The following is a 26,268-nucleotide window of genomic DNA, read 5'->3' on the forward strand; positions in this document are numbered from 1 at the left end:
CGGAAGCAGGCTCCAGGCTCTGAGCCATCAGCCCAGAGCCCGACGCGGGGCTCGAACTCACAGACCGCGAGATCGTGACCTGCCTGAAGTCGGACGCTTAACCGACTGAGCCACCCAGGCGCCCCGAGAGTTTCTCTGTAAAAATCCGCCAAGCTATCTACTTCCACTTTTTCATTTTTCTGTATGTGCATTACACTTCAATAAAAATGTTCAATTTTAGGGGCACCTGGACGGCTCAGTCAGTTAAGCATTCCACCTGATTTCCGCTCAGGTCATGATCTCACAGTTTGTGGGCTCGATCCCTCCTTGGGCTCTACACTGACAGCACAGAGCCTGCTTGGGATTCTCTCTCTCCCTCTCTCTCTGCTCCTCCTCTGCCTGTTCTCTCTCTCTCTCAGAATAAATAACAAAACATTAGAAAAAGTTGAGAATAAAGCGAATGAAATACAAGAGATAGGAATCCATACAAATGATCTCATCCTGTGTTGGAAACTCCTCTTACATCAGACACAGACATTTGCACAACCCACTCACCCACCCTCTCCACCTCCTTCCCTCCACGTATCCCCTCTGTGTAGTCCAAAGATACATTCCTGGGACGCCTGGGTGGCGCAGTCGGTTAAGCGTCCGACTTCAGCCAGGTCACGATATCGCGGTCCGTGAGTTCGAGCCCCGCATCGGGCTCTGGGCTGATGGCTCGGAGCCTGGAGCCTGTTTCCGATTCTGTGTCTCCCTCTCTCTGCCCCTCCCCCGTTCATGCTCTCTCTCTCTCTCTGTCCCAAAAATAAATAAACGTTGAAAAAAAAATTTAAAAAAAAATAATTAAGGAGATAAGGAAAGGGAAAAGTCACCAGAAATAAGAAGATATGTTTTTTAAAAATGCAGAAAATGTTACTGAGAATAATATGATATGTCTAAAGACAATAAAAAAAGAGAAGGAAAATATTTTTTAAAAATTTTAATTTTTATTTAGTTGCAGGGAGGAGGGGCAGAGAGAGGGAGAGAGAGAGAGTCCCAAACAGAGATGCCGGGCTAGATCTCTCATGAACCATGAGATCATGACCTTAGCCCAAATCAAGACTCGGGAGCTTAACCTACTGAGCCACCTAGCTACACCTTAATTATTTTTTTTAAGTAGGCTTCACACCCAGTGTGGAGCCCACTGAAGGGCCTGAACTCACAACCCTGAGATCAAGACCTGAGCTGAGATCAAGAGTCAGATGTTTCACTGACTCAGGTGCCCCTATTTTTAAGGTTAGTAGCAAGATAGATGATCAGATTGAGGAGAACACCTAAAAATCAAAGGAAACAAAAAAGAAACAGCACAAAACAGCCAAAAACATAACCTGCCATAGGAAGACATATTTTTAAATCTTTATATCCCTAAAAGTAGCACCACAACTGTAACTGGTGCTCAATAATGATTGTGCAATGAGAAAGAAGATAGAAACAGAGGGAGCACAATATGGTCAAAAGGAGTCCCAAAAGGCAGGCAGGCAAATTGGGATGACCTGGGAAGGGGGTGCATCCGTGAAGGGAGCAGCCAGCCTATGACAGGAAAGGCTATGATGTTCTCAGGTGTTCAAGCCCTCCAGTGTGTGGTAGGAGGTGAAGAAGTTCAGGGACCAGGCAGGAAGACCCAATGGTGGTGAGACAGGGGGATGAGGTGGGTGAGGACAAGGCAGGCAGAGTGTCTGGTATCTGGCTGGGAAAATGTTTGCATGTCTGAAATCTGAAATGCCTAAATTTCAGGCTCTAGGTTCTTCTTCTCTCTCTGCCCCTCCCCTGCTTGTGCTCTCCCTCCCCCACCCCCTAAAATAAACAAACAAACAAACAAACAAAGAAACAAACGAACTGAAAAAGAAGAACTCGGCTTATTTGTTCACTGTGGAATCTCCAGGGCCGGAATATAATCCGGAATGTAATCATTCAATAACTACCTATTCAATAAATGATTAAGCAAATAGAAAAGATATTTTTTAAAGGCAGAAGATAATTTGTGTAAGATTTTCTTGAACAGGAGGAGTTTGAATTTAGTTCTAAGGGTAAAGGGCATTCAATTTGTAATATGGTGTCAAGCTTACAAAGAATGTTACTTCTGCTGAAGACCTGTTGAGCAATAAATTGGTGTAACCATAAATTAGGGAATGAGCATATTCACAATAAAGGACACAGACCTCCTTGGAGTGGGTAGTGGAAGAAGAGACAAGAAATGGCCACTCTCCAGTACAATTTTTGCTATGATGAGAAGTAGGGGAAGGACAGTGTCAGCTGGAGGAAGTTAGATATCCATGTAATGTTTTGTACTGGTGATGCAACCGTTTTAACATTGTCAGGAATAATCTGGAAGGAGGAAAAATGGTTAACGGTACAGAGAGAAGGTAATTAGCTGTAGGTATAAAGTCCTTGAGAGGCCAAGATCTTGATCACAGAAAGATCTATTTTCTGCTGTAACCAAAGGAAAGACAGAGAATGTGGGTAGAGGTAAGTTGTCAATTGGTGGTAGAAACACATGGGAAAATCCTATCTTTCTGCTTTTAAATCCTCAAAGAATTATGAGATCTTGATGTCACTACAGCATAAGGGATAGACGTCTGGAATATAAAGGGAGTGGTGAGAGTAGACCTGAGAAGACTTTCTTAGAATATTTGATGTCAAACATTTCAGGGAAAGCTTTCAGGTGTGCAGCACTTACGATACCACTTGATATCTAGCTCCATAAATTTATATCAAAACCAGGCAGTCTGGGGGCGCCTGGGTGGCGCAGTCGGTTAGGCGTCCGACTTCAGCCAGGTCACGATCTCGCGGTCCGTGAGTTCGAGCCCCGCGTCGGGCTCTGGGCTGATGGCTCGGAGCCTGGAGCCTGTTTCCGATTCTGTGTCTACCTCTCTCTCTGCCCCTCCCCCGTTCATGCTCTGTCTCTCTCTGTCCCAAAAATAAATAAAAACGTGGAAAAAAAAAAAAAAGATACATTCCTTAGGAAACTTTCTCTTTACTGGTTTTTTCCCCTATCAATGATTCCCCTTTCTTATGAAAAACATTCTTTCCTTCACTGCTTTTCTCAGAGCTACAATTTTATGTTGATCTATTTCTGATTCCTGTTCTCTTCCACCCAAGGGTAGGATCCAGCAGAGATGAAATTGAGTTTGCATTTCTCCATATTGATTTCTGGCTACAAATCACATTATCTGGGTAACTGTAGCCACATCATTGGGATGCTGAATGAAAGATTTAATTCTACGTCCATATTGTTGCTCTATTTTTGTGTCCTCCCATTTTATGGATAGTTAAAATTTCAAAGACTTGTATTTTTATATTTTTTAAAAAGTTTACTTATTTATTTTGAGAGAGACAGAGACAGTGCAGGTGAGGGAGGGGCAGAGAGAGGGGGGTAGAGAGAGAGAATCCCAAGCAGGCTCTGTGCTGCCAGCTCAGAGCTCAATCTCACAAAACCTTGAGATCATCACCGGAAAGGAAGTCGGACACTTAACCGACCAGGCAACCAGTCCGACCAGTCGGACGCTTAGCCACCAGGCGACCCCCCCCCCCCAAATTTGTATTTTTTTAAAACAGCAAATTTCACGCCACAAATTCAGAAAATGAGTGGTAGGGTTAGTATGTGGGCACACAAAGACCTGATTAATTTCTGTTCATTGATGCCATTTTGTGCTTTTGTGTCAAGCTCTAATCAGACTAGCCACCCTGATCCTGTTAGTTAATGAGGCCAGGAGGATTCTGGGGAAAACCGCATAGAACGGTGAATACATTCTTGTCTTTTCTTAATCCGTTTATCACAAAGCTTCTGGTCAACTTTTATTAAATGCCCATATGCTCAGGTCACACTCCACCTGACTCCTTCTATGCCTACCTGTTGCATTCAGGAAAAGTACCAAGTCCTTCCTGGTCTCAGGAGGCCTTGCCTGGGCCATCTCACCCTCCAGCCCCACCTTAGGTGTGGTGGCTGGTTCTCTGTACCCAGGTACACTGGCCTCCCTCCCTCTCTCTTTTTTTTCCCGTAGAATCCACGCCCCCTTCTTCTTCTGGGCCTCCCCACAAGTTTCATTTCCTGATTATCCCAGGCACACACGGACCACACGCTCACACTTGTAGACATGCACTCAATCCTGCACGGACACAGCTGTGGAACACTACTGTGGCTAAGACTTTGGAATTAAAACCCTGACTGCCATGTTAAAAGTTCTCATCATAAGAGAAAAAAATTGACACTATGGAAAGGGATGGATGTTAACAAGACTTACTGTGGTGATCATTTTGCAGTGTATGCAAATATCGAATCATATGTTGTACACCTGAAACTAACATAATGTTATACATCAATTATATCTTAAAACAAAACAAACCCCAGCCTGCCAGGGGTCTTTTTTTTTTTTTTTTTTTTCTTCTTAATGTTTTCTTTGTTTTTCAGAGAGAGAGAGAGAGAGACAGAGGGACAGAGCATGAACGGTGGGGAGGGGCAGATAGAGAGGGAAACACAGAATCCGGAGCAGGCTCCAGGCTCTGAGCTGTCAGCACAGAGGGGCTTCAATTCACAAACCAGGAGATCATGACCTGAGCTGAAGTCAGATGCTTAACTGACTGAGCCACCCAGGTGCTCATCCTGCCAGGGTTCTTAATCTGGAATCGGGCATTTTCAAGCTGTGTGACCCCAGACATATTACCCATCAGGTTCTTGTCTGTGTCATGAGGACTCTGATCTCTGATAATACCCAGCACCCAGACTTGCCATGGGAGCTAAAAGAGTTAATACATAATAGAGCATTTGCTGGCATATGATAAGCACTCAGTAAAAGTCTGCTAAATACCTAGTACCCACCCTTTCCTTTTTTTTTAAGTAGGTGCCACGCCCAGTGCGGAGCCCAACTCAGGGCTCAGACTTGTGACCCTGAGATCAAGACCTGAGCGGAGATCAAGAGGTGGCCACTTAACTGACTGAGCCACCCAGGCACCCTATGACACCCATCCTTTAAATTTCAGCTCCAACCTATTCATCCCAATCTGCCGTGAGCCAACACGTTCACAAGATGTAATAAAAGTAAATTACCAAGAAACATAAAATTAACAAGGTAACAGAGCCACACAAAAAGACTTTCCCACGAGGGGCGCCTGGGTGGCTCCCCGTCGGTTAAGCATCCAACTCTCGACTTTGGTGCAGGTCATGATCTCAAGATTTGTGGGTTCGAGCCCCTCAGCAGGCTCTGCACTGACAGCATGGAGCCTGCTTGGGATTCTCTCTCTCCCAGTCTCTCTCTCTCTCTCTCTCTCTGCCCTTCCCCCGCTCATGCTTGAGCTTTTCCTCTCTCTCAAAAATAAATAAACGTAAAAAAAAAAAAAAAAAAACTTTCCCAGGAGAAGTCTCCTGCAATCCTGCAATCCACCCAGGTTTTTTTTTTTTTATTGTTTATTTTTGAGAGCGAGAGAGACAGAGCATGAGTGGGGGAGGGGCAGAAAGAGATACAGACAGACAGACAGACAGACAGACAGAATCCGAGGCAGCTCCAGACTCTGAGCTGTCAGCACAGAGCCGGACACGGGGCTCGAACTCAGTCAACCACAAGATCATGACCTGAGCCGAAGTCACATGCCCAACCGACTGAGCCACCCAGGCGCCCCAATCCACCCAGGTTTTTACACAGAACTGTTGAAACAATAGACCATCCCTCACACTTAAGGGACCCCCCATAACTTTGCACCTAGGAATGTTCCCCCCAGCCCCCGAGCTATGCCTATGTACACATACGGGCACACCCACACACAAAATCAGAAAATTTCCTTCTGTTCTGAAAACTCACCTCAGGAAGACTGAACTTCAAACCGGGCGAGCCTGGGCTAAACGCTGAGCTGCGGTGTGACTCACACTCTGCACAGGGCTCATCTGACGGGCCTTCCGGAGGCTCCTCCCTCTTATAGGGTCTGGGGTCAGTGATGCATTTCCAGATGTGATTGGATAAAATCTGCCTGCCGAAGGAATCCCAGCTCCAGCCCCAGCTCCAGCTCTCTGATACGTTATTAGGTTACGCCCCTGGGGCTGGGACAACCAGCCACAATCAAATCCTAGTATTTCTGCAGTGAAATGTAACAACACACACTGAGTGGGGAATATGCAAAGATTCACCTTAGTCTCACATAAACTCCTGCCAAGTTTTGTCTTAAGCAAGTCTCACACAAAGTTGCTGATGCTTTCTAATTGTCTAGATTTGTGGCTTGCAAGTGTGGCAGAGAACAAGGTTAACGTTCTCTCTTCCTGTGTCAATCCCAGGCAGTGAGTCAGAGGGTGCCCAGGACTCCAGAGGAGAGGTTCCTAGTTCAGCAAAAAAACCACAGGGACTGAAACAGACATTATTTTAGCAGGAAGGGAGCTGGGTTCTTATTTTATGTTGAGAAAGCCCAGCATGGCTGAGACTCACCGTCAGAGAGGGCGGGGTTAACAATAGTGACAGGCCCCTGGTTTGAAATGTGGCTGGGAAGGGCACCGTGTACCCCCTGGGGGGCAGGGGGAGGGGAGAGTGGCAGCAATAGATTTGGGGAAACCGGGCTCTTCTGTGTCCCAACTCTTTGTAGAGGAAGCGACCACACCCCGTACAAGATGAGAGAGACTCAGGGAAGCAGATGGAATGGATTTTTGACAGAAGGTACCTGTCAGGCAGTCCAAACATCGTCCGTCTGTCCTCCACTTTCAAGTCATTTCCGGAGCCAAACCACTTCGACTGCTGCACAGCCCCCATCACGCCTCAGTGGCGGGGATCGGCTCCTGTCTGGCCTCCTCTCCACCTGCCAGTTTTCTCTCCTCAAAGCAGCCGTTCCGGGGACCCTCTATAACCACCTGACCACGTCCCCCCTCTGCTGAAGCTCCCCGATGGCTTCCAGAATCAATCTGCCAGGGTACAGACTGCCCTCGGTGAAGGTAAAAGACCTCCCCACGCCCCAACATGTCACAGACCCACCGTTTCACAAAATGCAAGAAAAATGAATTAACAGAAATGCGAAACCAACACGAAAACAAAGGCACACGAAATACAGGGGCTTTTATGTCATCAGATTCAACAGACAGAAAACGTGTGTCACCTCGCCCTGAGTTTATACACTTACTCTCTGCGTAGACAGGAGCCCAAGACAGGAGCCAGTGTGGAGGACGGTGGCACCCTCAGACCACATTCTGAGGGTCACGGACACAGTGTGACCGGCGTCCTGACAGTGGCCTGGAGACCCTGTCGCTCTGGCTCCAGTGGCCTGTCTGCCCCTTTGCTTGCTCTGCCAAAGCCTCACAGGCCCCCACAGTTCCAGGACCTGGTGGCCTCACTCCCACGGTGGGTCTTTCATTGTCCCCTCCCTCTGCCCCTTGGGAGAGGGACCCACAGCTCTCCGCTCTTCTCTCCTAGGCTGCGCTGGACACGTTTCCTCGCGTCTCGGGACCCCCTCCCACCAGGCGGTCTTTGGTCACCCCTCTGCTTCAGTTTTCTCCATAGCAACGATCTCCAGCAAACTATACTCTTCCCACTTGTCTTCTTATCTGTCACTCTGGAATTGAACCAACTCACAGACAGAATTTTTTTTTTTTCCTGCACTGCATCCCGAGTGGTTTATGTAGAGCTGGACACTTGTAAGTTCTCCTTAATTATGCATGTTTGAAATGAATATTCCAGGTGAGAGAGGGTGTGAGCTAAACTGACCCGGCAGCCGCAGGGAGGACAGAGTCAAATGAACCACAGAAGGGTTTATAGAGTAGACACGTCAAGACAGCCTCAGGGGCCAGCAGAGGTGGGGACCTTGCAAGGGCTGCTGCCCTCCCCCCAAATCGAGGTAGAGAAATGAGAAGTTAGAGGGAAGCACAGAGAACAGCAACTTTCAGAGTCCTGTTCCACAACATGGGGAGATCAAGCACAGAGCTGCAGGGATGACGAGTTAAAGAAAAGCGTTTTTTGGGGTGCCTGGGTTAATGAAATCAACAATATATATGAAATAAGGTGTCTTTAGGGGCGCCTGTGGGGCTCAGTCAGTTAAGCATCTGACTTCAGCTCAAATCATGATCTCACGGTTCATGGGTTCAAGCCCCACATTGGGCTCTGCGCTGACAGCATGGAGCCTGCTTGGGATTCTCTCTCTCCCTCTCTCTCTCTGTCCCTCCCCTGCTCTCTCTCTCTCAAAAATAAACATTAAAAAAAAAAAAAAAAAGGAAACAAAAGTGGTTTCCTTTCCCACCTTCATGGCCTCGGGATAGCCGTTACCTTCCTGTAGCAGCTTCCCTCTGTGGTGCTGGAAGAGGCACTGACACCAGGCAAGAGGACTTCAGGAGCCGTCAGTCAGGCTGTCCAGCTGTCCCTGTGCTGTTGTCCACCCTCTCTCATTCCCCTAACCTTTGGGAGGACAGTTTGGATGATGCCTCCACCCTGGCCGGGTTGAGATGCAAACTCCTGGTTGCCTAGTGTAGCGGGAGCTGGGCTCCCTTCCCTGGCCCCCTCCCCTTGTTTCGTACTCCCTGCATCAGCACACGGACCTTGGCCTTTCCTCCAGACACACGTGAGACAGGGCAATGCACACATCCTGGGAAAAGTAATTAGATATGGAAAAATCACAAAAATCACAAAGATCATAGTCAACGACATATGACATCTGGAAAACAGGGATGGAAGAGAAGTACAAAGAAATTCAAATAAGAAGGTAAAATAATCAAGGAGATGAGGAAAGACAAAGGCCACAGGAAGAAGATATGCTAACAAAAATTGGGAAAATATCAATCATGGAAAGTGTTTATAAAGATAGGACTGGGTAGAATAAATAGGAGAATGAAATATTGAAAGAATTAGTGAGTCAGATGACAGACTGAAGATGACATCTGAAAGACAAAGGATCCAAGAATGCAGTAGGAAGCTTAAAAGAGCTGAGGTCATGACCCGCCTGTAGGCAAGGATATTCTTCTGCTTCGTGTTTCTGAAACTGTGAGTAACACATAATGCCACTAAACATCATCATCGAATACATACAGAAAATGAACGTAGAGTATCAAGATCTAGATACAAGTATAGTATGCTTGGTTTCCGAGCATAATTCGTTCTGGAAACACGCTTGTAATCCAAAGCACCCAAATGTCGAAGCGAATCTCAAGAACCATCAGCGCAGTTGTGATCATGTAATGTTCAGTGTCATGGACTACTCGTATTGCAAGACATCACTCGTTTATCAAGTTAGAATTTCTTAGACATGTTGGCTCATCTTGTGGAACATTTGCAGGACAAGTTACTTGCAATCCAAGGTTTTCCTGTAGTCCCCAAAGAGGGGAAATCTATGTGATGACCCAGCAGGAGATGCATGGGTGGCAGCTTCAGCGGCCTCAGTCAGGCATGGACATGAGATCCTGAGGTTACTGGACTCTGAGGCATGTGACAGGAGATGGCAGGTGAAGTTCAGGGATGAGGCAGAAAGATACACACAGGGGTAAGTCAAGGGACAAGAAGAAGGATGCACAGGTGACCATTGTTGGGGGAACAACAATGTGACCGGAGGGCAGATGTATGGAGGCTGGTAGGAACTTCAAAGAAAGGCCAGAATTTCCTTACCAGGAAATGGTGAAGCTCATTTAAAATGAAGCAGACGGGGCAGGGTCTGGGACAGGACAGGCGGGAAAAGGAGATTGATTCTTCAATTTGGCTCTTTATCCCCTTATCTCCTTCCGGTTCACATGTGAAGAGGGGTAAGGTGGGCAAGTAGCTAAGTGCTTGACTCGGGACAGACCAAGACTCTAAATCATCTAAGCTGTGCCCATTACCAACCGGCTGACCTTGGTCATGTCCACTGTCCCCAGGCTTCAGGATTCATGTCTGCAAAAGTGGAAAAATGGGCATTAAACTGTACAGCACAGAAAGGGAAGCAGACACTAAATAACAGATATTATGGAGCCCAGTAAAGATCCCATCCAGGGGCAAAGATGAGGAAAAATTCTTGGCAAAGAGAAAAGCATGTACATGACCCTGAGGCTAGTGAGAGCTTGGCTTGGTGGTGGAATCAGGTGAAGGCCAGTAGGGCCAGTAAAGGAAGAGAGTGATGGATGGAGGGATGAGGGGAAAGGGGCAGATAAACATGGTTTTGTAAGCTATGACTAGAAATTTGGATTTTATTCTGACTATTCTGGGAAGTTGTGGGAGGGATTCAGCAAGACAAACACATGATTTTTTTAAATGTTTTATTTTGAAATAATTATAGATTCACGAGAAGTTGCAAACACAGTGCAGAGTACCTTTTGCTTAGTTTCCCCCTGGTAACATCTGACATGATCTTTATGTCAAACCCAGGAACTGGACATTGGTTCAATCTTCAGACTTTTTTCAGAGTTATCATTTTACATGTATATGTGTGTGTGTGTGTGTGTGTGTGTGTGTGTGTGTGTTTCTGTGTGATTTTATCACATGGGTAGATTTGTGTAACTACAACCACAAGCAAGACCCAGAACATTTTTTTTTTTTTGGAAGAAGGTCAAAAGGTGATGTTTAGCCCCCAAATGGTGATGGGGCAGGTCAAATTAAGAGAAGTCTGAGGTGGAGCAAATATGCCTACAGAAGTGAGGTGTATTTGGAAAAATGGTCCTTGGGGCTACAATCTTGGTCTTAGCATTTGACCTGAGAACCAAGAATTTCTATGCTATCAGGAAGCATTTTGGTCGGGACTTTATAGTGATCATCCTGACTAGTTGGGAGTTGTTTCTTTTCTTTTCTTTTCTTTTCTTTTACATTTATTTATTTATTTTTGAGAGAGAGGGAGAGAGCAAGCAAGCACAAGTGGGAGGGAGGGAGGGAGGGGGGGAGAGAGAGAGAGAGAGAGAGAGAGAGAGAATCCCAAGTAGGATCCATGCTGTCAGTGTAGAGCCTGACACAGAGCATGACTTGAGCCAAAATCAAGTTGGACACTTAACCAACTGAGCCACCCAGGCGTCCTTGGAGTTAGTTTTTAAAGGGAAGGCCAGGAGAACAATCGAGGTTTAGATTTGGAAATGTGTCCAGCCAAATAGGTCAATAGGTTGTGGATAGTGCTATGGCCAAAGTTTCTTTAAGATCATCTGAATAGGCTTCAACATGGCCAGGCAGTTGAGAGGGAAACTTATGACATGTCCTGCTATACAGAATTTTGCCAGTGTGATGGGAACAAAATTATGGTGCTAACTAGTGGTTGGTTATGGCAGTGGTGTTTAAAAGGCCATTTAACTATGGGTGTCAGTGTGCCAAAATATAGCTAGATGGCTGTTGCATTGCCAGATGGAGTCTGCTCATGGCCTGCAGTGTTCCAGGGACATGCTATTATGTATCCCAAGTAGGTATAGCCAAACTATGAGAAGCCAGAAGGCCGGGCAATAGCATTTGTTCTGTGCGAGTGCTATAATTAAAGGCATTGAGCGCGCGCGGACCACGTCGGCTTAGTGTGGACTGGGTGGCTGTGTGGTTGGAGGGAACCTGCATTCCTTAGTGGAATTTCTTGTCGGGTCAGTCCAGTTTTAGTCTTTGTCGGCCACTCTGCTACTCACACTGTTGTGGGTGTAAGTCCTGGAGCCACGATCTCTCTACTTTGAGTGAGATTATCACAGGCATTAGAAATTAAGTATCCTTTATAGCCAGGAATATTTGGCAAAGCTTGTGGTGTAGGCTAAGCAAATCAACATTTATCAAGGTACCAAATAACTCTGACAGATAGCCAGAGGGGCATTTGATGGTGAGAGGATCATTTGTCACAACAAAAACTCGAGCCTTGACCTGGCCTCCATCCCAGTCAGGGTTGGGGCAAGACCGACAAGGACAGATGAAAAGAAGAGGTGTCACTAGGTTTGGCTTGAGACTGATCCAAACTGACAAAATTGGGAGTTGCCTTATAACTATGTCAGGAAGACAGTGGCTCTTAGGCACACTAGATGAATCCAGGACTTCCACTGAGGTGGCATGACCCTGAACTTTATGGGGGAGGGCAACAGCCCCTCTTCTTCTGTAAGTGCGACAATGATCATTTGCATGCCCTGTGTGTCTAGTATGCTCCCTCACAGGAGCAGGTTGTCAGTGTAGTGCCATAAATGGGTGCCTGGGGACAGCCGAGTCCAATTAGAGTTCTGCCAGTATTGGTGATGTGTGATGGTTGAACTTCTAAGATATCCCATGGGCAACTGAGTAAAGGTGTATTGTGCTCCTTTGAAAGTGATTAACTGTTGAATTCACCTTTCTGGGTGGATGTGATTGAAAGGTTGTTGAAATAGACACTGAATAGGATATATAGAACGGCAAAACATTTGCCAGTGGACAACTGAATGGCTTCATTCATTTCAATTACGTGAGTATAGGGGCTTTAATGGATGGGACCAAGGTAGCAGTAACCTACCATGAGCTGCCATTCCTCTGATCATTCTTTTTTTTTACAGTAGGCTTCATGCCCAGTGCTGAGTCCGACGCAGGGCTTGAACTCATGACCCTGAGATCAAGACCTGAGTGGAGATCAGATCAGATGTTTAACTGACTAAGCCACCCAGATGCCCTACCTGTGAGGATTATTTTATAATTTATAATTTATTATTTTTTAACATTTATTCTTTTTTTTTTTTTAATGTTTTTTTTTTTTTCAACGTTTATTTTTGGGACAGAGAGAGACAGAGCATGAACGGGGGAGGGGCAGAGAGAGAGAGAGGGAGACACAGAATCGGAAGCAGGCTCCAGGCTCTGAGCCATCAGCCCAGAGCCCGACGCGGGGCTCGAACTCACGGACCGCGAGATCGTGACCTGGCTGAAGTCGGACGCTTAACCGACTGCGCCACCCAGGTGCCCCTAACATTTATTCATTTTTGAGAGACAGAGTGTGAGTGGGGGAGGGTCAGAGAGACAGGGAGACACAGAATCTGAAACAGGCTCCAAGCTCTGAGCTGTCAGCACAGAGCCTGACATGGGGCTCGAAGCCACGATATGTCATGTGATATCATGACCTGAGCCGAAGTCAGACATTTAACCAACTGAGCCACCCAGGCACCCCTGAACTACACTTTAAACAGGCTTTTTTTTTTTTTTTTTTTTTTGGTGTGAATTAGATCTGAATTTATTTTTATTAATTAAAACAAAGTTAATGTTTAGTTTGAGAGAGAGAGCAGGAGAGGGGCAGAGAGAGAGAGAGAGAATCTGAAGCAGGCTCCAGGCTGTCAGCACAGAGCCTGATGCGGGGCCCAAACCCACATACTGCAAGATCATGATCAAGCTGAAGTTAGACGCCTAACTGACTGAGCCACCCAGGAGCCCCTTTTTAACGTTTATTTTTGAAGAGAGAGAGAGAGGACGAACTAGTGAGCATGAGTGGGGAAGGGGCAGACGGCGAGGGAGACCGAGGATTTAAAGCAGGTTCTGCGCTGACAGCACAGAGCCCGATGTGGGTCTCAAACTCACAAACCCTGAGATCATGACCTGAGCCAAAGTCAGACCCTCGCCGACTGAGCTACCCTGCCCCCCCCCCACCCCTGAGGACTCTTAAGTATCTACTGGGCTTTCTCAGATGTAAACAAAATTGGTTACTTCCTACTCCAAGTCAATGAACCGTATCTAATTTGTATAGTAAACATATTTTTTGATAGATCTTCAAAATGATTTCTGGCCCCTTACCAGTTTATTTTCTCTTACTTAGTTGATTCAATTGTTGTTTTGCCTATTGACTCTTGTCTACCCCCTCCTTTCGTTCTTATTTCATCTTTGAACTTACTTTAAAATTTTCATTCAAATACATGAGGATCATCACACAAATACATTTCACCCCTGCCAGATGCCTGCAGAGAGCCGTGATTATAGCTAGAAAGATCTGGTCCCTGAGCTCCACCCCTGTGCCGGAGGTAAGGGGACAACAGACTATTATCTTCTCCAAACATCAGTGCTACTTGTACTTCTTCTTGTTACAAAACATACCAAATATAGACAACTGAGATGTGAGAGACTGCAATAAACCTTAAGTTTATATGCACTGTAAAACTTTAGAAATTAGGGGCTAAGGTCTGCTCCTCAGTTAAATATGGGTGATAATATCAAGAATGTGGGGAGCATAGTAACACTTTCAACTATAAACATTTCCTCTGAATGTTTTCAAATTTGTTGAAATTCTCCAATCATTTTATAGAACCCGAAGCTGAGAATTACATTGGATTACTTACAGTTTTTCTGTCAACAAGAACATACAAGCTTCCAGAGGGTTTAGAATAAAAACAGGCTTTAGGGGCGCCTGGGTGGCGCAGTCGGTTAAGCGTCCGACTTCAGCCAGGTCACGATCTCGCGGTCCGTGAGTTCGAGTCCCGCGTCAGGCTCTGGGCTGATGGCTCGGAGCCTGGAGCCTGTTTCCGATTCTGTGTCTCCCTCTCTCTCTACCCCTCCCCCGTTCATGCTCTGTCTCTCTCTGTCCCAAAAATAAATAAACGTTGAAAAAAAAAATTAAAAAAAAAAAATAAAAACAGGCTTTGACCCTGAAATAAACCGTTGGCAAATTGCATCTCAACTGTTAATTTGCATTCTTTCTGATCCTTTGTGAGAAAACATTTTCAAAGTTTGACTTTTTTCCAAGAATTTCCTGTACTTCAAATATCTTTCCTGCTTTGTTTCTTGAACAACTGAAGTATCTAACTGCACTATCGTCAATATGATACATCTTCTGTTATGTTTCCAATGAAATGTTTGGTTTTAGGGATGTTAAGCATGTATCAAAACATTAAAGTATATTCTGAACTATGTGCGGTTTATGTGTTGCCAATGACACCTCTATTAAACAAGTCTTCCAAACCTGTCGCTTCCTAAATCGTTTTACTGTGTTTTATTATCATCAGTGCTCTACAGGTTACATGCGGCCGCTGGCTCAGGATGGCGGAAATAATGCTGCGCCTCTAGCAACTCTCCCCGACTGTGCTCGGTGACATCACACTGGCGGTCTGAAATCAGCCACAGTGGGAGTACTTACCCCAGAGAACTTGAAAGACACTGCGAACCAGGACTACGCTGTATTATGGAAAGCCTAGATTGAAGAATATGTTGGAGAATAGGTGAATAATGCAGATTAAACTTAAAAAGTGTGTGTGTGTGGGGGGGGGGGGGGTGGTCATTACATTGTATACAGCAGGAAAGCACCCAAGGAACAAAAACAAGCAAAAGATACAAACAGACATTTTATCAAGAAGATCTACAGATTGCAAATAAATACAAGAGAAAAATGGTCAACATCATAAATCCTTAAGGAAATGCAATTAAAATGACTGCTTGCTTATTAAATGGGTAAATTCCAAAGACTGAACGAAAAGACTGATACCACGTACTGGCAAGGATGTGAAAGAACTGGGACTGTCATGCACTCCTGGTGGGTATGCAAAAGCAAACGATCATTTTAGATCAGTCTGGCAGTTTCTTTATAAGTTAAACATTCACTTACCCTATGACTCAGGCATTTTACTTTGAGTGACTAACACAAGAGAAGTGAAAAATACATACATACATACATACATACATACATACATACATACATACAAATGTTCCAGCAGTTTTATTTTCAATAGGTAAAACGAGGTACCTAAAAGACTCCTGAAAGATGAATGGATAAACAAATGGTATATCCATAGAAAAGATGTTACACAGCAATAAAGAGAGTGAAATACTTATATAAACATCACTGAAGAATCTCAAAATAATTACAAATCATAAATCAAACAAGAAAAAAAAAACATTTTATGACTCAGATAATAGAAAATCCTAGAAAATACAAACTAATTTATTATAAATGAAGGGAAGTCAGTGGTTGCCTGGACAGGGGAAAGACAGATCAGAAACATGAGGTACATTAGGGTTGATGGACATGTTCATTATGATTATGATGAGGTTCTGTGGGTTTATGCGTATGTCAAAACTTAACTGTACACCTCAAATAGGTGCAATATATTGCATGTCAACTATACCTGAATAAAGTTCTACAAAAGAGTTGAAAAAAAAAAAAAAACACCCTTAGATCTTCCACTTTTTTCATAAAATTAGGTTTGGCGGCCCTATGTTGACTCTATCTCTTGCCTGATGACCTTGGAAAAGCAGACTTGCCTTTAGTGGTAGCAAATATTTATGAGCAGTTAAATCTATTCCACCTGAGTCAACAAGAATGCTGGCTCAGTCACTGAGCCACAACAACAGATTAAGGGATCTCCTTTCTCTGTATGCCTATTTTCCTATCTGCGTAGAAATGGCCTTCAGGTGAACGTACCAGAACGCCTATGGGAATCCACAAAACCAATAGCTTTTCTTTGACAAAGACCTCAGCTGCAAAGATGCATGTACCTGGAGGTCCTGAGGATTTGTGCACACTAACACTGCAGATTCACAGTCATCGGAGCATTCTGATACAATTTTAGAAGAGGCACGTCCTGTCTACTTAGCTGCAGTCCCCTCCAATGCAGTGTTTCTATACCAATTACAGTTGCCCCAGGGCCCTGTATTCTTATCATGACACTAGCCTAGTGAATTCTGGGTATCAGGGCACATGGCTCCTTTGTAGGACTGGGGCAGAGAATTCCATCAACACTGAGCATTATGGGACATCCACCGTGAAAAAGAAAAACAATTCATGTTGTTTTCAGAAGCACTGGATGCTGTGAACTTCCTGACTCTTCAGTGTTCTGAGCCCACCAAAAAATCCCGATACCCAGTCCCCAAATTAAGACAAGGCCCTGCAGTCTTTCCTAGGAGACCTTGGGCAACAGCATAAATTAGGCCAAAGCTGGAAAGAGAGCTATGTTCTTTCATCAAACTGTCATCTCTGAGGCACACAAAGTACTGGGAACCCCACGAAAGCAGTTCACTCCTTAATGCTGGCAGAGCCCAGGTGTTTCAAATCACCTCATGCAGTGCATAGAACCCCAAGATCAAAGGTGGCTTAAGCAATAGTGTCTTTTTTTTTTTTTTAATGTTTTATTTAGTTTTGAGACATAAGAGAGACAGAGCATGAGCAGGAGAGGGGCAGAGAGAGAGGGAGACACAGAATCCGAAGCAGGCTCCAGGCTCTGAACTGTCAGCACAGAGCCTGATGTGGGGCTCGAACTCACAAACCGCGAGATCATGACCTGAGTCGAAGTCGGACGCTTAACCAACTGAGCCACCCAGGCGCCCCAGCAATAATGTCTTCATTATTGCAAAATTCAAAGCAGTATGAGACAGGGAATTCCCAGGTTGGTGACTTGGAAGATAGGAAAATCCAAGGTGAGTGTCACACAAAACTAACGCATTGAAAATGCAGTCCTTCTCGGCAAGTTACTGGCAGAACTCAGATTGGGTCCACTGGGCCCAAACTGGGTCAGGGCCGTGCCCTAACTTCTACAAGAGAAGAGAATGAAGACCCTATAAGGGCTAAGACTAATCATGATTTCCTCCAGCAAAGGGGGGAGCTTCCCTGAGCACACTGTGGTGGTAACTGATGCACCCTGTGTGAACCTGCTGAGTGGTAGAGAGGACAAAACTCTCCCGCAGAAACCGGCAGTGACATAAATGTGGCAAAAGCCCTGGACAGGTTAGAAAGTGTAACACAGCTCCTTATAGATTCTCACATACTTAGAGCTCCCCACTATGAACTTTCAGACATATAGGCTTAAATTTGCCAGATGGCTTCTTCACAACTTCCCTCCGCCAGTGTAATTATCTAAAAGGAAACCACATGTCCCTGTACACCTAAGGCCTTTCTCTAGTATGGAATCTCTGGTGTTGAATGAAGTCAGATTTGGAGCTAAAGGATTTCCCACATTCCCTGCACTCAGTAGGCCTCTTGCCAGTGTGAACTCTCCGGTGTTGAACGAGGCTGGAGCTTTGGCTAAAGGATTTTCCGCATTCCCCACACTCATAAGGCCTTTCTCCAGTGTGAACTCTCAGGTGTTTGACAAGGTTAGATTTACAGCTAAAGGACTTTCCACATTCACTGCACTCAATAGGCCTTTCTCCAGTGTGAACTCTCCAGTGGTTCTTGAGGTTGGAGCTATGGCTAAAAGATTTTCCACATTCCCCACACTCATAAGGCCTTTCTCCCGTGTGGACTTTCCGATGTGAACTGAAGCTGGAACTTTGCTTAAAGGATTTCCCACATTTAGTGCACTCATAAGGCCTTTCTCCAGTGTGAAGTCTTCTGTGGTGAATGAGGCTGGAGCTTCGGCTAAAGGATTTCCCACATTCGCCACACTGATGAGGCCTTTCTCCAGTGTGAACTCTCCTGTGGTAAATGAGACTGAAGTTTTGGCTAAAGGACTTCCCACATTCACTGCACTCATAAGGCCTTTCTCCAGTGTGAACTCTCTGATGTTGAATGAGGTTGGACCTTTGACTGAAGGATTTTCCACATTCCCTGCACTCATAAGGTTTCTCTCCAGTGTGAACTTTCCTATGGCTATTGAGGCTGTAGCTTTGGCTAAAGGATTTCCCACATTCACTGCACTCATAGGGCCTTTCTCCGGTGTGAACCCTCCGATGTATAATGAAACTGGAGTAGTAGGTAAAGAATTTCCCACATTCACTGCATTCATAAGGTCTTTCTCCAGTGTGGACTTTCTGGTGCTGGATGAGATTACATCTTCGGGTACAGGCTTTTCCACATTTGCCACATTCATAAAGCCCTTCTCTAGTGAGGACTCTCTGATCCTGAGCAAGTGTGTCTGTGCAGCTGAAGGCTTTCTTGCATTCTCCACAGTGGTGACGACTTCTTCCATTGTGAGAGATAGCCTCGCACTCATTGTTCAGCTTCTCCCCAGTGTGAGTGACCTGTTGTTGGAGAAATCCCATTCTGGTTAAGAAGTCCTTCCCTGTCTCCTCACAGGTAAGGGGCTTCTCTGACATATGGACTGTACAGCTCTTTATAAACGAGGTTCTGTCCACATAACTTCTGAAGGGAACCTCTCTAGTGTGCTGCCCCTCGTACTGTTGAAGGTTGGCAGCTAAACAGAATTGTTTCCCACATGTATATGGTTTTTCCCCAGGATAAGTTTCCTGGTGCTCAGCCAAGCGCAGAATGTTTCTCAAGATCGGACCGTGCATCTCAAAGGGCTGGGCCTTCTGGGGAGATGAATCTGCCTCAAGAGTCCTGATCTGTGACACTCCTACAGAAATGCTCTCTTCCAAAGGTACATCCTCATCGTCCACTCCGTGCCCACAACCTGAAAGCACAGAAGTGTTCTGATGAAGTACAAGTTGACATTACTGGGAAGGAGGAAGACCCATCACAAAGGCACATCTGACACACTAAAGAACCAGAATACAGAACTCTTTTCAGGCAAAGGAAGTTGGGATTAGGTTTTGGACACAGCTGCTTTGCACTACTGGAATGCCAAGGTCGCAGAATTGGGAAGGCCTCACTAGGCACAGCATATAAGGAAAGGGTTGGGCCAGGGGTGAAACACGTTCTACAACTTGCTCTACTGTCAATGTCTTTTAGCTGGATTACATCTACTGGGGACACGTGATGCTGTGCAGAGGTCTATGTCCATACGTAGGAAAATATGACTGGAAGAAAGTAACTGGTTTTCAAGAATTATTAAAAGATATGTGCATACTTTAGAATACGACAATGCTGGAAAGCACTGGAGAGACGAGTGTGAAGAATGAGTGAGAAAAAAGGTCCAGAGAAGTGGGCATTAGCCGAGGACTGAAGAAAGAATAAAAATGACATCAGCAGGGGTGCCTGGGTGGCTCAGTCAGTCTGACTTCAGTTCAGGTCATGATCTCACAGCTCGTGAGTTCGAGCCCCACGTCGGGCTCTGTGCTGACAGCTGGGACCCTGGAGTCTGCTTTGGATTCTGTGTCTCCCTCTCTCTCTGCCCCTCCCCCACTCGCACTCTGTCTCTCTCACTCTCAAAAATAAATAAAACATTTTTAAAAATGACATCAGCGAAGGTCAAGAATGGAGACGGTAAGATGGAAGTGAGTTGTGGCCACCAGCAATGGCACCAAAACACAAGTCAAATATGATAGGTTCCTGGTGTCATCTGAACACAGCTCTGATATCACACTCTCCCCCAGCTGTCATTCAACTGAGTCAGGCCCTCTCTGGGCCCATCTCATGGAGACTGGAGCTATGTCCATCCTGGGAAGCACAGAGGACTCCTCCCCTAGCCCCAGCTGAGTGAGAGACCTGGAAGAGCCCAGCAAGAGACCTAGAAGATCCAAATCCTAAGGGAAAGACAGGACGGGTCAGTGGCCAATACCGGCCTGGAACAACTCGGCACACAACCGGTCACAGGAAAGATACTACAAAAAGTACCTGCAGGCCCAGCTAGAGGGAAGATGGTGGGACAACAAGCACCAGGAACCTGTCTCTTCACTGGACCACAAAGGCACTGACAGAAGCAATCCGATATAACTATATTGCAACTCTAGAGTCTACTGAAGGCTTACAATATGCTAAGTTGCTTTAATTGCTCAATCTCAGCTCTTAGCATTGTGTAGGTTATCCACCTCCCAACTCCTCCAGGTCTGAGCCTCAGAGCAGGCAGCCATACACATATTCTGCAGCAGCTTGCTAGAGCCAGGGTGGGCAATAGGGACCCCTTCCTCCAGGCACCACAGATCTGTGCCCAAACTGCTTCTAATGACTGGAGGTGCGACGACAGATGGGCAACCATTGTTGCAAAGCCTCTCCCTCACTGGCTAAAATGATTTTACAGGGGATTTAAAGGACAGACATCTATCTCCTCTACTCCCCTCCCTTCATCATGTTTCTCTTATTCCCCTTTTGGGAAGCAAAAATTCATGGACTAGGATGTTCAAAATCAGTCACATATATGGGGGAATACGGAAAATCATCATACATGCCCAGGGAAAGGCACAGTCTCAGAAAAAAACAGAGAAGACCTTAAGTTTATACCTCAGACTGATCTCCAGCACAGACACCCCACAACCATTAAACAAACAACAAGCAACCTCCAAATGTCCAGTTTTTAACAACAATAACAAATCACATGACATACAAAGCAACAGGAAAGTTTAGCACATTCTAAGGGAAAAAAAATTTCAAGAGAAATTGTCCTTGAGAAAGACCACATTGTGTACTTATTAGACAAAGACTTTAATTTTTTTTGATGTTTTTATTATTTACTTTTGACAGAGAGAGAGAGAGAGAGAGAGAGAGAGAGCGCACAAGCACACACAAGCAGGGGAAAGGCAGAGAAAGATGGAGACACAGAATCCAAAGCAGGCTCCAGGCTCTGAACTGTCAGCACAACGCCTGACACAGAGCTTGAGCCCACGAACCACAAGATCATGACCTGAGCCAAAGTCGGATGCTTAACCGACTGAGCCACCCAGGTGCCGCAATTAGACAAAGACTTCAAAACAACTGTCTAAAACATGCTCAAAGAGCTAAAAAAAAAAAAAAAAATGTGGACAATGTCAAGAAGATGTTGCATGACCAAAACAGAAATATTAATAGAGATAGGGAACATAAAAAACAATCAAAAAGATATTCTGGGACTTAAAAGTAGAATAACTGAATGAAAGAAGTCACTATAGGGATACAAAAGCAGCTCTGAGTAGGCAGAAGAAACAGTGAACCTGAAGATAGTGAATCTGAGGAAAAGAAAGAAAAAGCATCGACCAGGAGTGAACAGAACAAAAGAACCTGTGGGATGCCATCACTAGACCAATATATGCAATGTATTAGTGTAGAAGAAAAAGAGAGAAACGAAAGGACACAGAGCTTATTTGAAGAAATAATCCCTGAAAACTTCCCAAATCTGATGGAAGAGACAAATATTAACATCTGAGAGGCTCAGTGAACTCCGACCAGGATAAACTCTAAGGCTCACACTTGGCTCATTATAAACAAAGTGTCAGGGGCGCCTGGGTGGCGCAGTTGGTTAAGCGTCCGACTTCAGCCAGGTCACGATCTTGCAGTCCGTGAGTTCGAGCCCCGCGTCAGGCTCTGGGCTGAGGGCTCAGAGCCTGGAGCCTGTTTCTGATTCTGTGTCTCCCTCTCTCTCTGCCCCTCCCCCGTTCATGCTCTGTCTCTCTCTGTCCCCAAAATAAATAAACGTTGTAAAAAAAAAATTAAAAAAAAAAATAAATAAACAAAGTGTCAAAAGCCAAAGGCAAAGAGAGAATCTTAAAAGCAGCAATATAGAAGTGATTCTCACATACAAGGGATCGCCAATAAGATGATCAAATTTCTAATCAGAATCCACTGAGGCCAGAGGCAGTGGGTTGCTATATTCAAGTGTTGAAATAAAAAGTGGTCAACCAGAATTCTATAACCAGCAAAACATCCTCCAAAAATGACACAGTAATTGAGACCTTGCAGATACATAAAAGCCAAGGGAGTTCTTTACTACTAGATGTGTCCTGCAAGAAATGCTAGAAGTGGTCCTTCAGGTTGAAATGAAAGGACACTAGATGGTAACTCAAAGCCATCTGAACAAATCAAGATCTCTGTTAAATTAAATACAGACAATTACAAAAGCTAATTGTGTTGTAACTTAACATTTAAGAGATTAATCCATACATAATAATTACTGGTCTAAGTTTTTGGACATACAACATATAAAGATGTAATTCTGTGACATCAACAACTACCAGGGACAAATCTGTATAGAAGAAGAATTTTAAAAAATATGATTGAAGCTAAGCTGACATAAATTCATACTCTGTGCTATAATTTTAGCACATTAGATATAACCCCATGGTTAACTAAAAGAGAGAGAGAGAGAGAGAGGTCCAGAAAGTACACACACCCACACACACACACACACACACACACACAGAACACCCAAATTAAAATATTTCACTACAAAAATATCATCTGAACAGAAAAAAGAGTAAGTAATGCAGGAAATGAGGGACAAAAAAGCTATAAGGCATACAGAAAACAAACAGCAGAATGACAGAGGTCCCTCCTCATCAGTAATTACTATAAATCTAAATAGATTACACTCTGCAAACAAAAGACAAAATTGATAGAATGGATAAGAACATGATCCAACTATATGCTGCTCGTAAGACACCCACTTTACACCCAAAGACATGAATAAAAGTTGAAAGTGAAACCTTGGAAAAACACATTCCATGTGAACAGTAATCCAAAGACAGTAGGGGTGGCTATACCAATACCAGAAATAGAGACTTTACATCAAAAATGGTTATAAGACAAAGAAAGACACTGTATTAATAAAAGATTCAATACGTAAGAAAATATAATAGGGGCTCCTGGGTGGTTCAGTTGGTTAAGCGTCTGACTTCGGCTCAGGTCATGATCTCACGGTCTGTGAGTTCGAGCCACGTGTCAGCACAGAGCTGCTGCCTGCTGAGATGCAGCACAGAGCACGAAGCCTGCTCCGGATTCTGTCTCCCTCTCTCTGCCCCTCCCCCGCTCACACCTCTGTCTCTTTCTCTCTCTCAAAAGTAAGTAAACATTAAAAAAATTTTTTTAAAGAAAATAAAACACAAATATGTAACAATTATAAACATTTATGTACCTATGACCAAATAAAGATCTCTGCTAAATTACAGACCATCAAAACCTATGAAGTAAAAACTGACACTTGACAAGAGAAATAGACAGTTCTAAAATAATAGTTGGAGACATTAAAATGCCCACTCTCGATAATATAGAATAAACACACAGAAGTAAGGAGATAGAGGACGTGAACAACACCATAAACCAACTAGATCTAGCAGAATATACAGAATGCACTACCCAAGAGCAATAGAATATACATTCTTCACTAACCTATGGAAATTAAGTCATTTTTAAACAACCAATGGGTGAAAGAAGAATCACAAGGGAAATCAGAAAATATGCAGAGACAAATGAAAATGGAAACACAGTATTAGCAAAAATTATGTGAAGCAGCAAAAGCAGCACTAAGAGGGAAATTTATAGCTACAAACACTTATATTAAAAAAGCAGAAAGGGGCACCTGGGTGGCTCAGTTGGTTAAGCATCCCACTTTGGCTCAGGTCGTGATCTCACAGCTTGTGGGTTCAAGCCCTGTGTCAGGTTCTGTGCTGACAACTCGGAGCCTGGAGCCTGCTTCTGACTCTGTCTCTCTCTCTCCTTCTCTCTCTGCTCCTCCCCCACTAGCTCACATGCTCTCTCTCTCTCAAAAAAGTACACTTAAAAAAAAAAAAGATCTCAAATCAACAGCCTAACTTTACAACTTAAAGATCTACAAAAAGAGCAAAGAAACCCAATGCTAGCAGAAAAAAAAAAGAAATAATAAAGATTAGAGCTGAGATAAATAGAGATAAGAAACACACGAAAGAAAAAAAAATTGACAAAACTGAAAGCTGGTTCTTTCAAAATGCTATCAAAATTGACAAATGGGGCACGTGGCTGGCTCAGGTGGAGCAAGTGACTCTTGACCTCAGGGTTGTGAGTTTGAGCTCCATGCTCGGTTTAGAGATTACTTAAAAATAAAATCTAGGGGCGCCTGGGTGGCGCAGTCGGTTAAGCGTCCGACTTCAGCCAGGTCACGATCTCGCGGTCCGTGAGTTCGAGCCCCGCGTCGGGCTCTGGGCTGATGGCTCAAAGCCTGGAGCCTGTTTCCGATTCTGTGTCTCCCTCTCTCTCTGCCCCTCCCCCGTTCGTGCTCTGTCTCTCTCTGTCCCAAAAATAAATAAACGTTGAAAAAATAAATAAATAAAATAAAATAAAATAAAATAAAATAAAATAAAATAAAATAAAATAAAATAAAATCTAAGGGGCGCCTGGGTGGGTCAGTTGGTTAAGCATCTGACTCTTGATTTTGGCTCAGGTCCTGATCTCATAGTTCATGAGATCAAGCCCCGCATTGGGCTTTGTACTGATAACAAGAAACCTGCTTGGGATTTTTTCTCTCCCTCGCTCTCCACCCCTCCCCCACTCTCTCTCTCAAAATAAATAAATAAACTTAAAAAAAATAACTAACTAAATAAATAAAATCTTTAAAAGTTGACAAACTTTACCCTAGAATGGCAAAAAAGAAAGAAAAAAAAAAGGAAGAGTGAAAATAGTAAAATAAAAAATTATCACGGGGACATTATTACCAGTTCAACAGGAATAAAATAGATTATAAAAGAGTACTAGTAAGGAGACTGAATCACTAAGCAAAAACCTCCTGACAAAGAAAAGTCCTGGACTTGATGGCTTCACTGGTGAGTTCTACCAACCACACTTAATGAAGAAATAACACCTATCTTTATCAAAAACAGACAAAGTCACTACAAGGAAACTACAGACCAATATAGTTGATTCATCAATGCAAAAAAAATCATTAACAAAATACTAGCAAACTGAATTCAGCAGCACAGTAAAGGATTATACACCACAACCTACTGGGACTTATTTCTAGAATGCAAGGATGGTTCAACATACGAAAATTAATCATTAAAATACATCCTATTACAGAATGAGGAAAAAATTATATGATCATCTCAACTGATGCACAAAAAGCATCTATCAAAATTTTAACACCCTTTGACGATGCAAACAGTCAGCAAACTAAGAACAGAAGAAAACTACCTTACCATAATAAAAGAAAAAGATTAAAACCCATGGCTAATATGGTGAACGCTTTTCCTCCAAGATCAGGAAGAAGAAAATTATACAAAATGGTATTGGAAGTTCTAGACGGAAGGGGAAAAAAAAAAGAGGAAAGTCATCCAAAAGGAAAGGAAGAAGTAAAATTATCTTTGCTTATGAGTACATTATACACAGAAAACTAGGCCTAAAGGTTTAAAAAATGTTCAGAATAAATGAATTCGACAAAACAACAGGACACAAATAGAACATAAAAAAATCCAGCTGTATTTCTATACACTAACAATAAACAATCTAAAAAGGATACTAAGAAAACAATTCCACTTATAATAGTATCAAAAGAATAACATACTTAGAAATTAACTAAACCAAGGAAGTAAAAAATTTGAACACAATAAAGTACAAAACACTGGTAAAAGAAATTAAAGAAAATATTAATAAATGGGAATACATCCATATTTATGGATTAAAGATTTAATACTGTTAAGATGTCAAATACTACTCAAAACCATCTACAGAGTCAATGCAATCTCTATCAAAATTCCAATTTTTTTTGTAGTAATGGAAAAATTCACATGGAGCAATACCTGGGTGGCTCAGTTAAGTTTCTGACTCTTGATTTCAGCTCAGGTCATGATCTCATGGTTTGTGACTTGGAGCCCGGCACGGGACTCTGTGCTGACAGCACGGAGCTTACTTGGGATTCTCTCTCCCCCTCTCTCTGCCCCTCCCCCACTCACACCCTAACTC

General features: G+C 43.9%; 2 protein-coding genes across 4 annotated transcripts in view; both read right to left on the bottom strand.

Annotated features, from left to right (window-relative positions):
- Positions 1 to 26,268, bottom strand: part of LOC123577872 (zinc finger protein 304-like) — a 573,883-nt gene that overhangs the window by 81,972 nt on the left and 465,643 nt on the right. The window lies entirely within an intron of this gene.
- LOC123577889 (zinc finger protein 211-like) overlaps positions 1 to 26,268 on the bottom strand; it is a 31,937-nt gene that overhangs the window by 3,207 nt on the left and 2,462 nt on the right. Inside the window, exon 4 of one of the 2 annotated variants that reach the window (XM_045440274.1) lies at positions 15,692 to 19,165. The exons of the other annotated variant lie outside the window; for it this stretch is intronic. Within the exon in view, the coding sequence (XP_045296230.1) occupies positions 17,697 to 19,165 (1,469 nt within the window). The 3' untranslated portion in view covers positions 15,692 to 17,696. Of the gene's footprint in view, positions 1 to 15,691; positions 19,166 to 26,268 lie in introns of those variants that run through there. 2 annotated transcript variants of the gene reach the window in all.

The sequence above is a fragment of the Leopardus geoffroyi genome, chromosome E2 (genome assembly GCF_018350155.1).
Source record: "Leopardus geoffroyi isolate Oge1 chromosome E2, O.geoffroyi_Oge1_pat1.0, whole genome shotgun sequence".
Classification (NCBI taxonomy): domain Eukaryota; kingdom Metazoa; phylum Chordata; class Mammalia; order Carnivora; family Felidae; genus Leopardus; species Leopardus geoffroyi.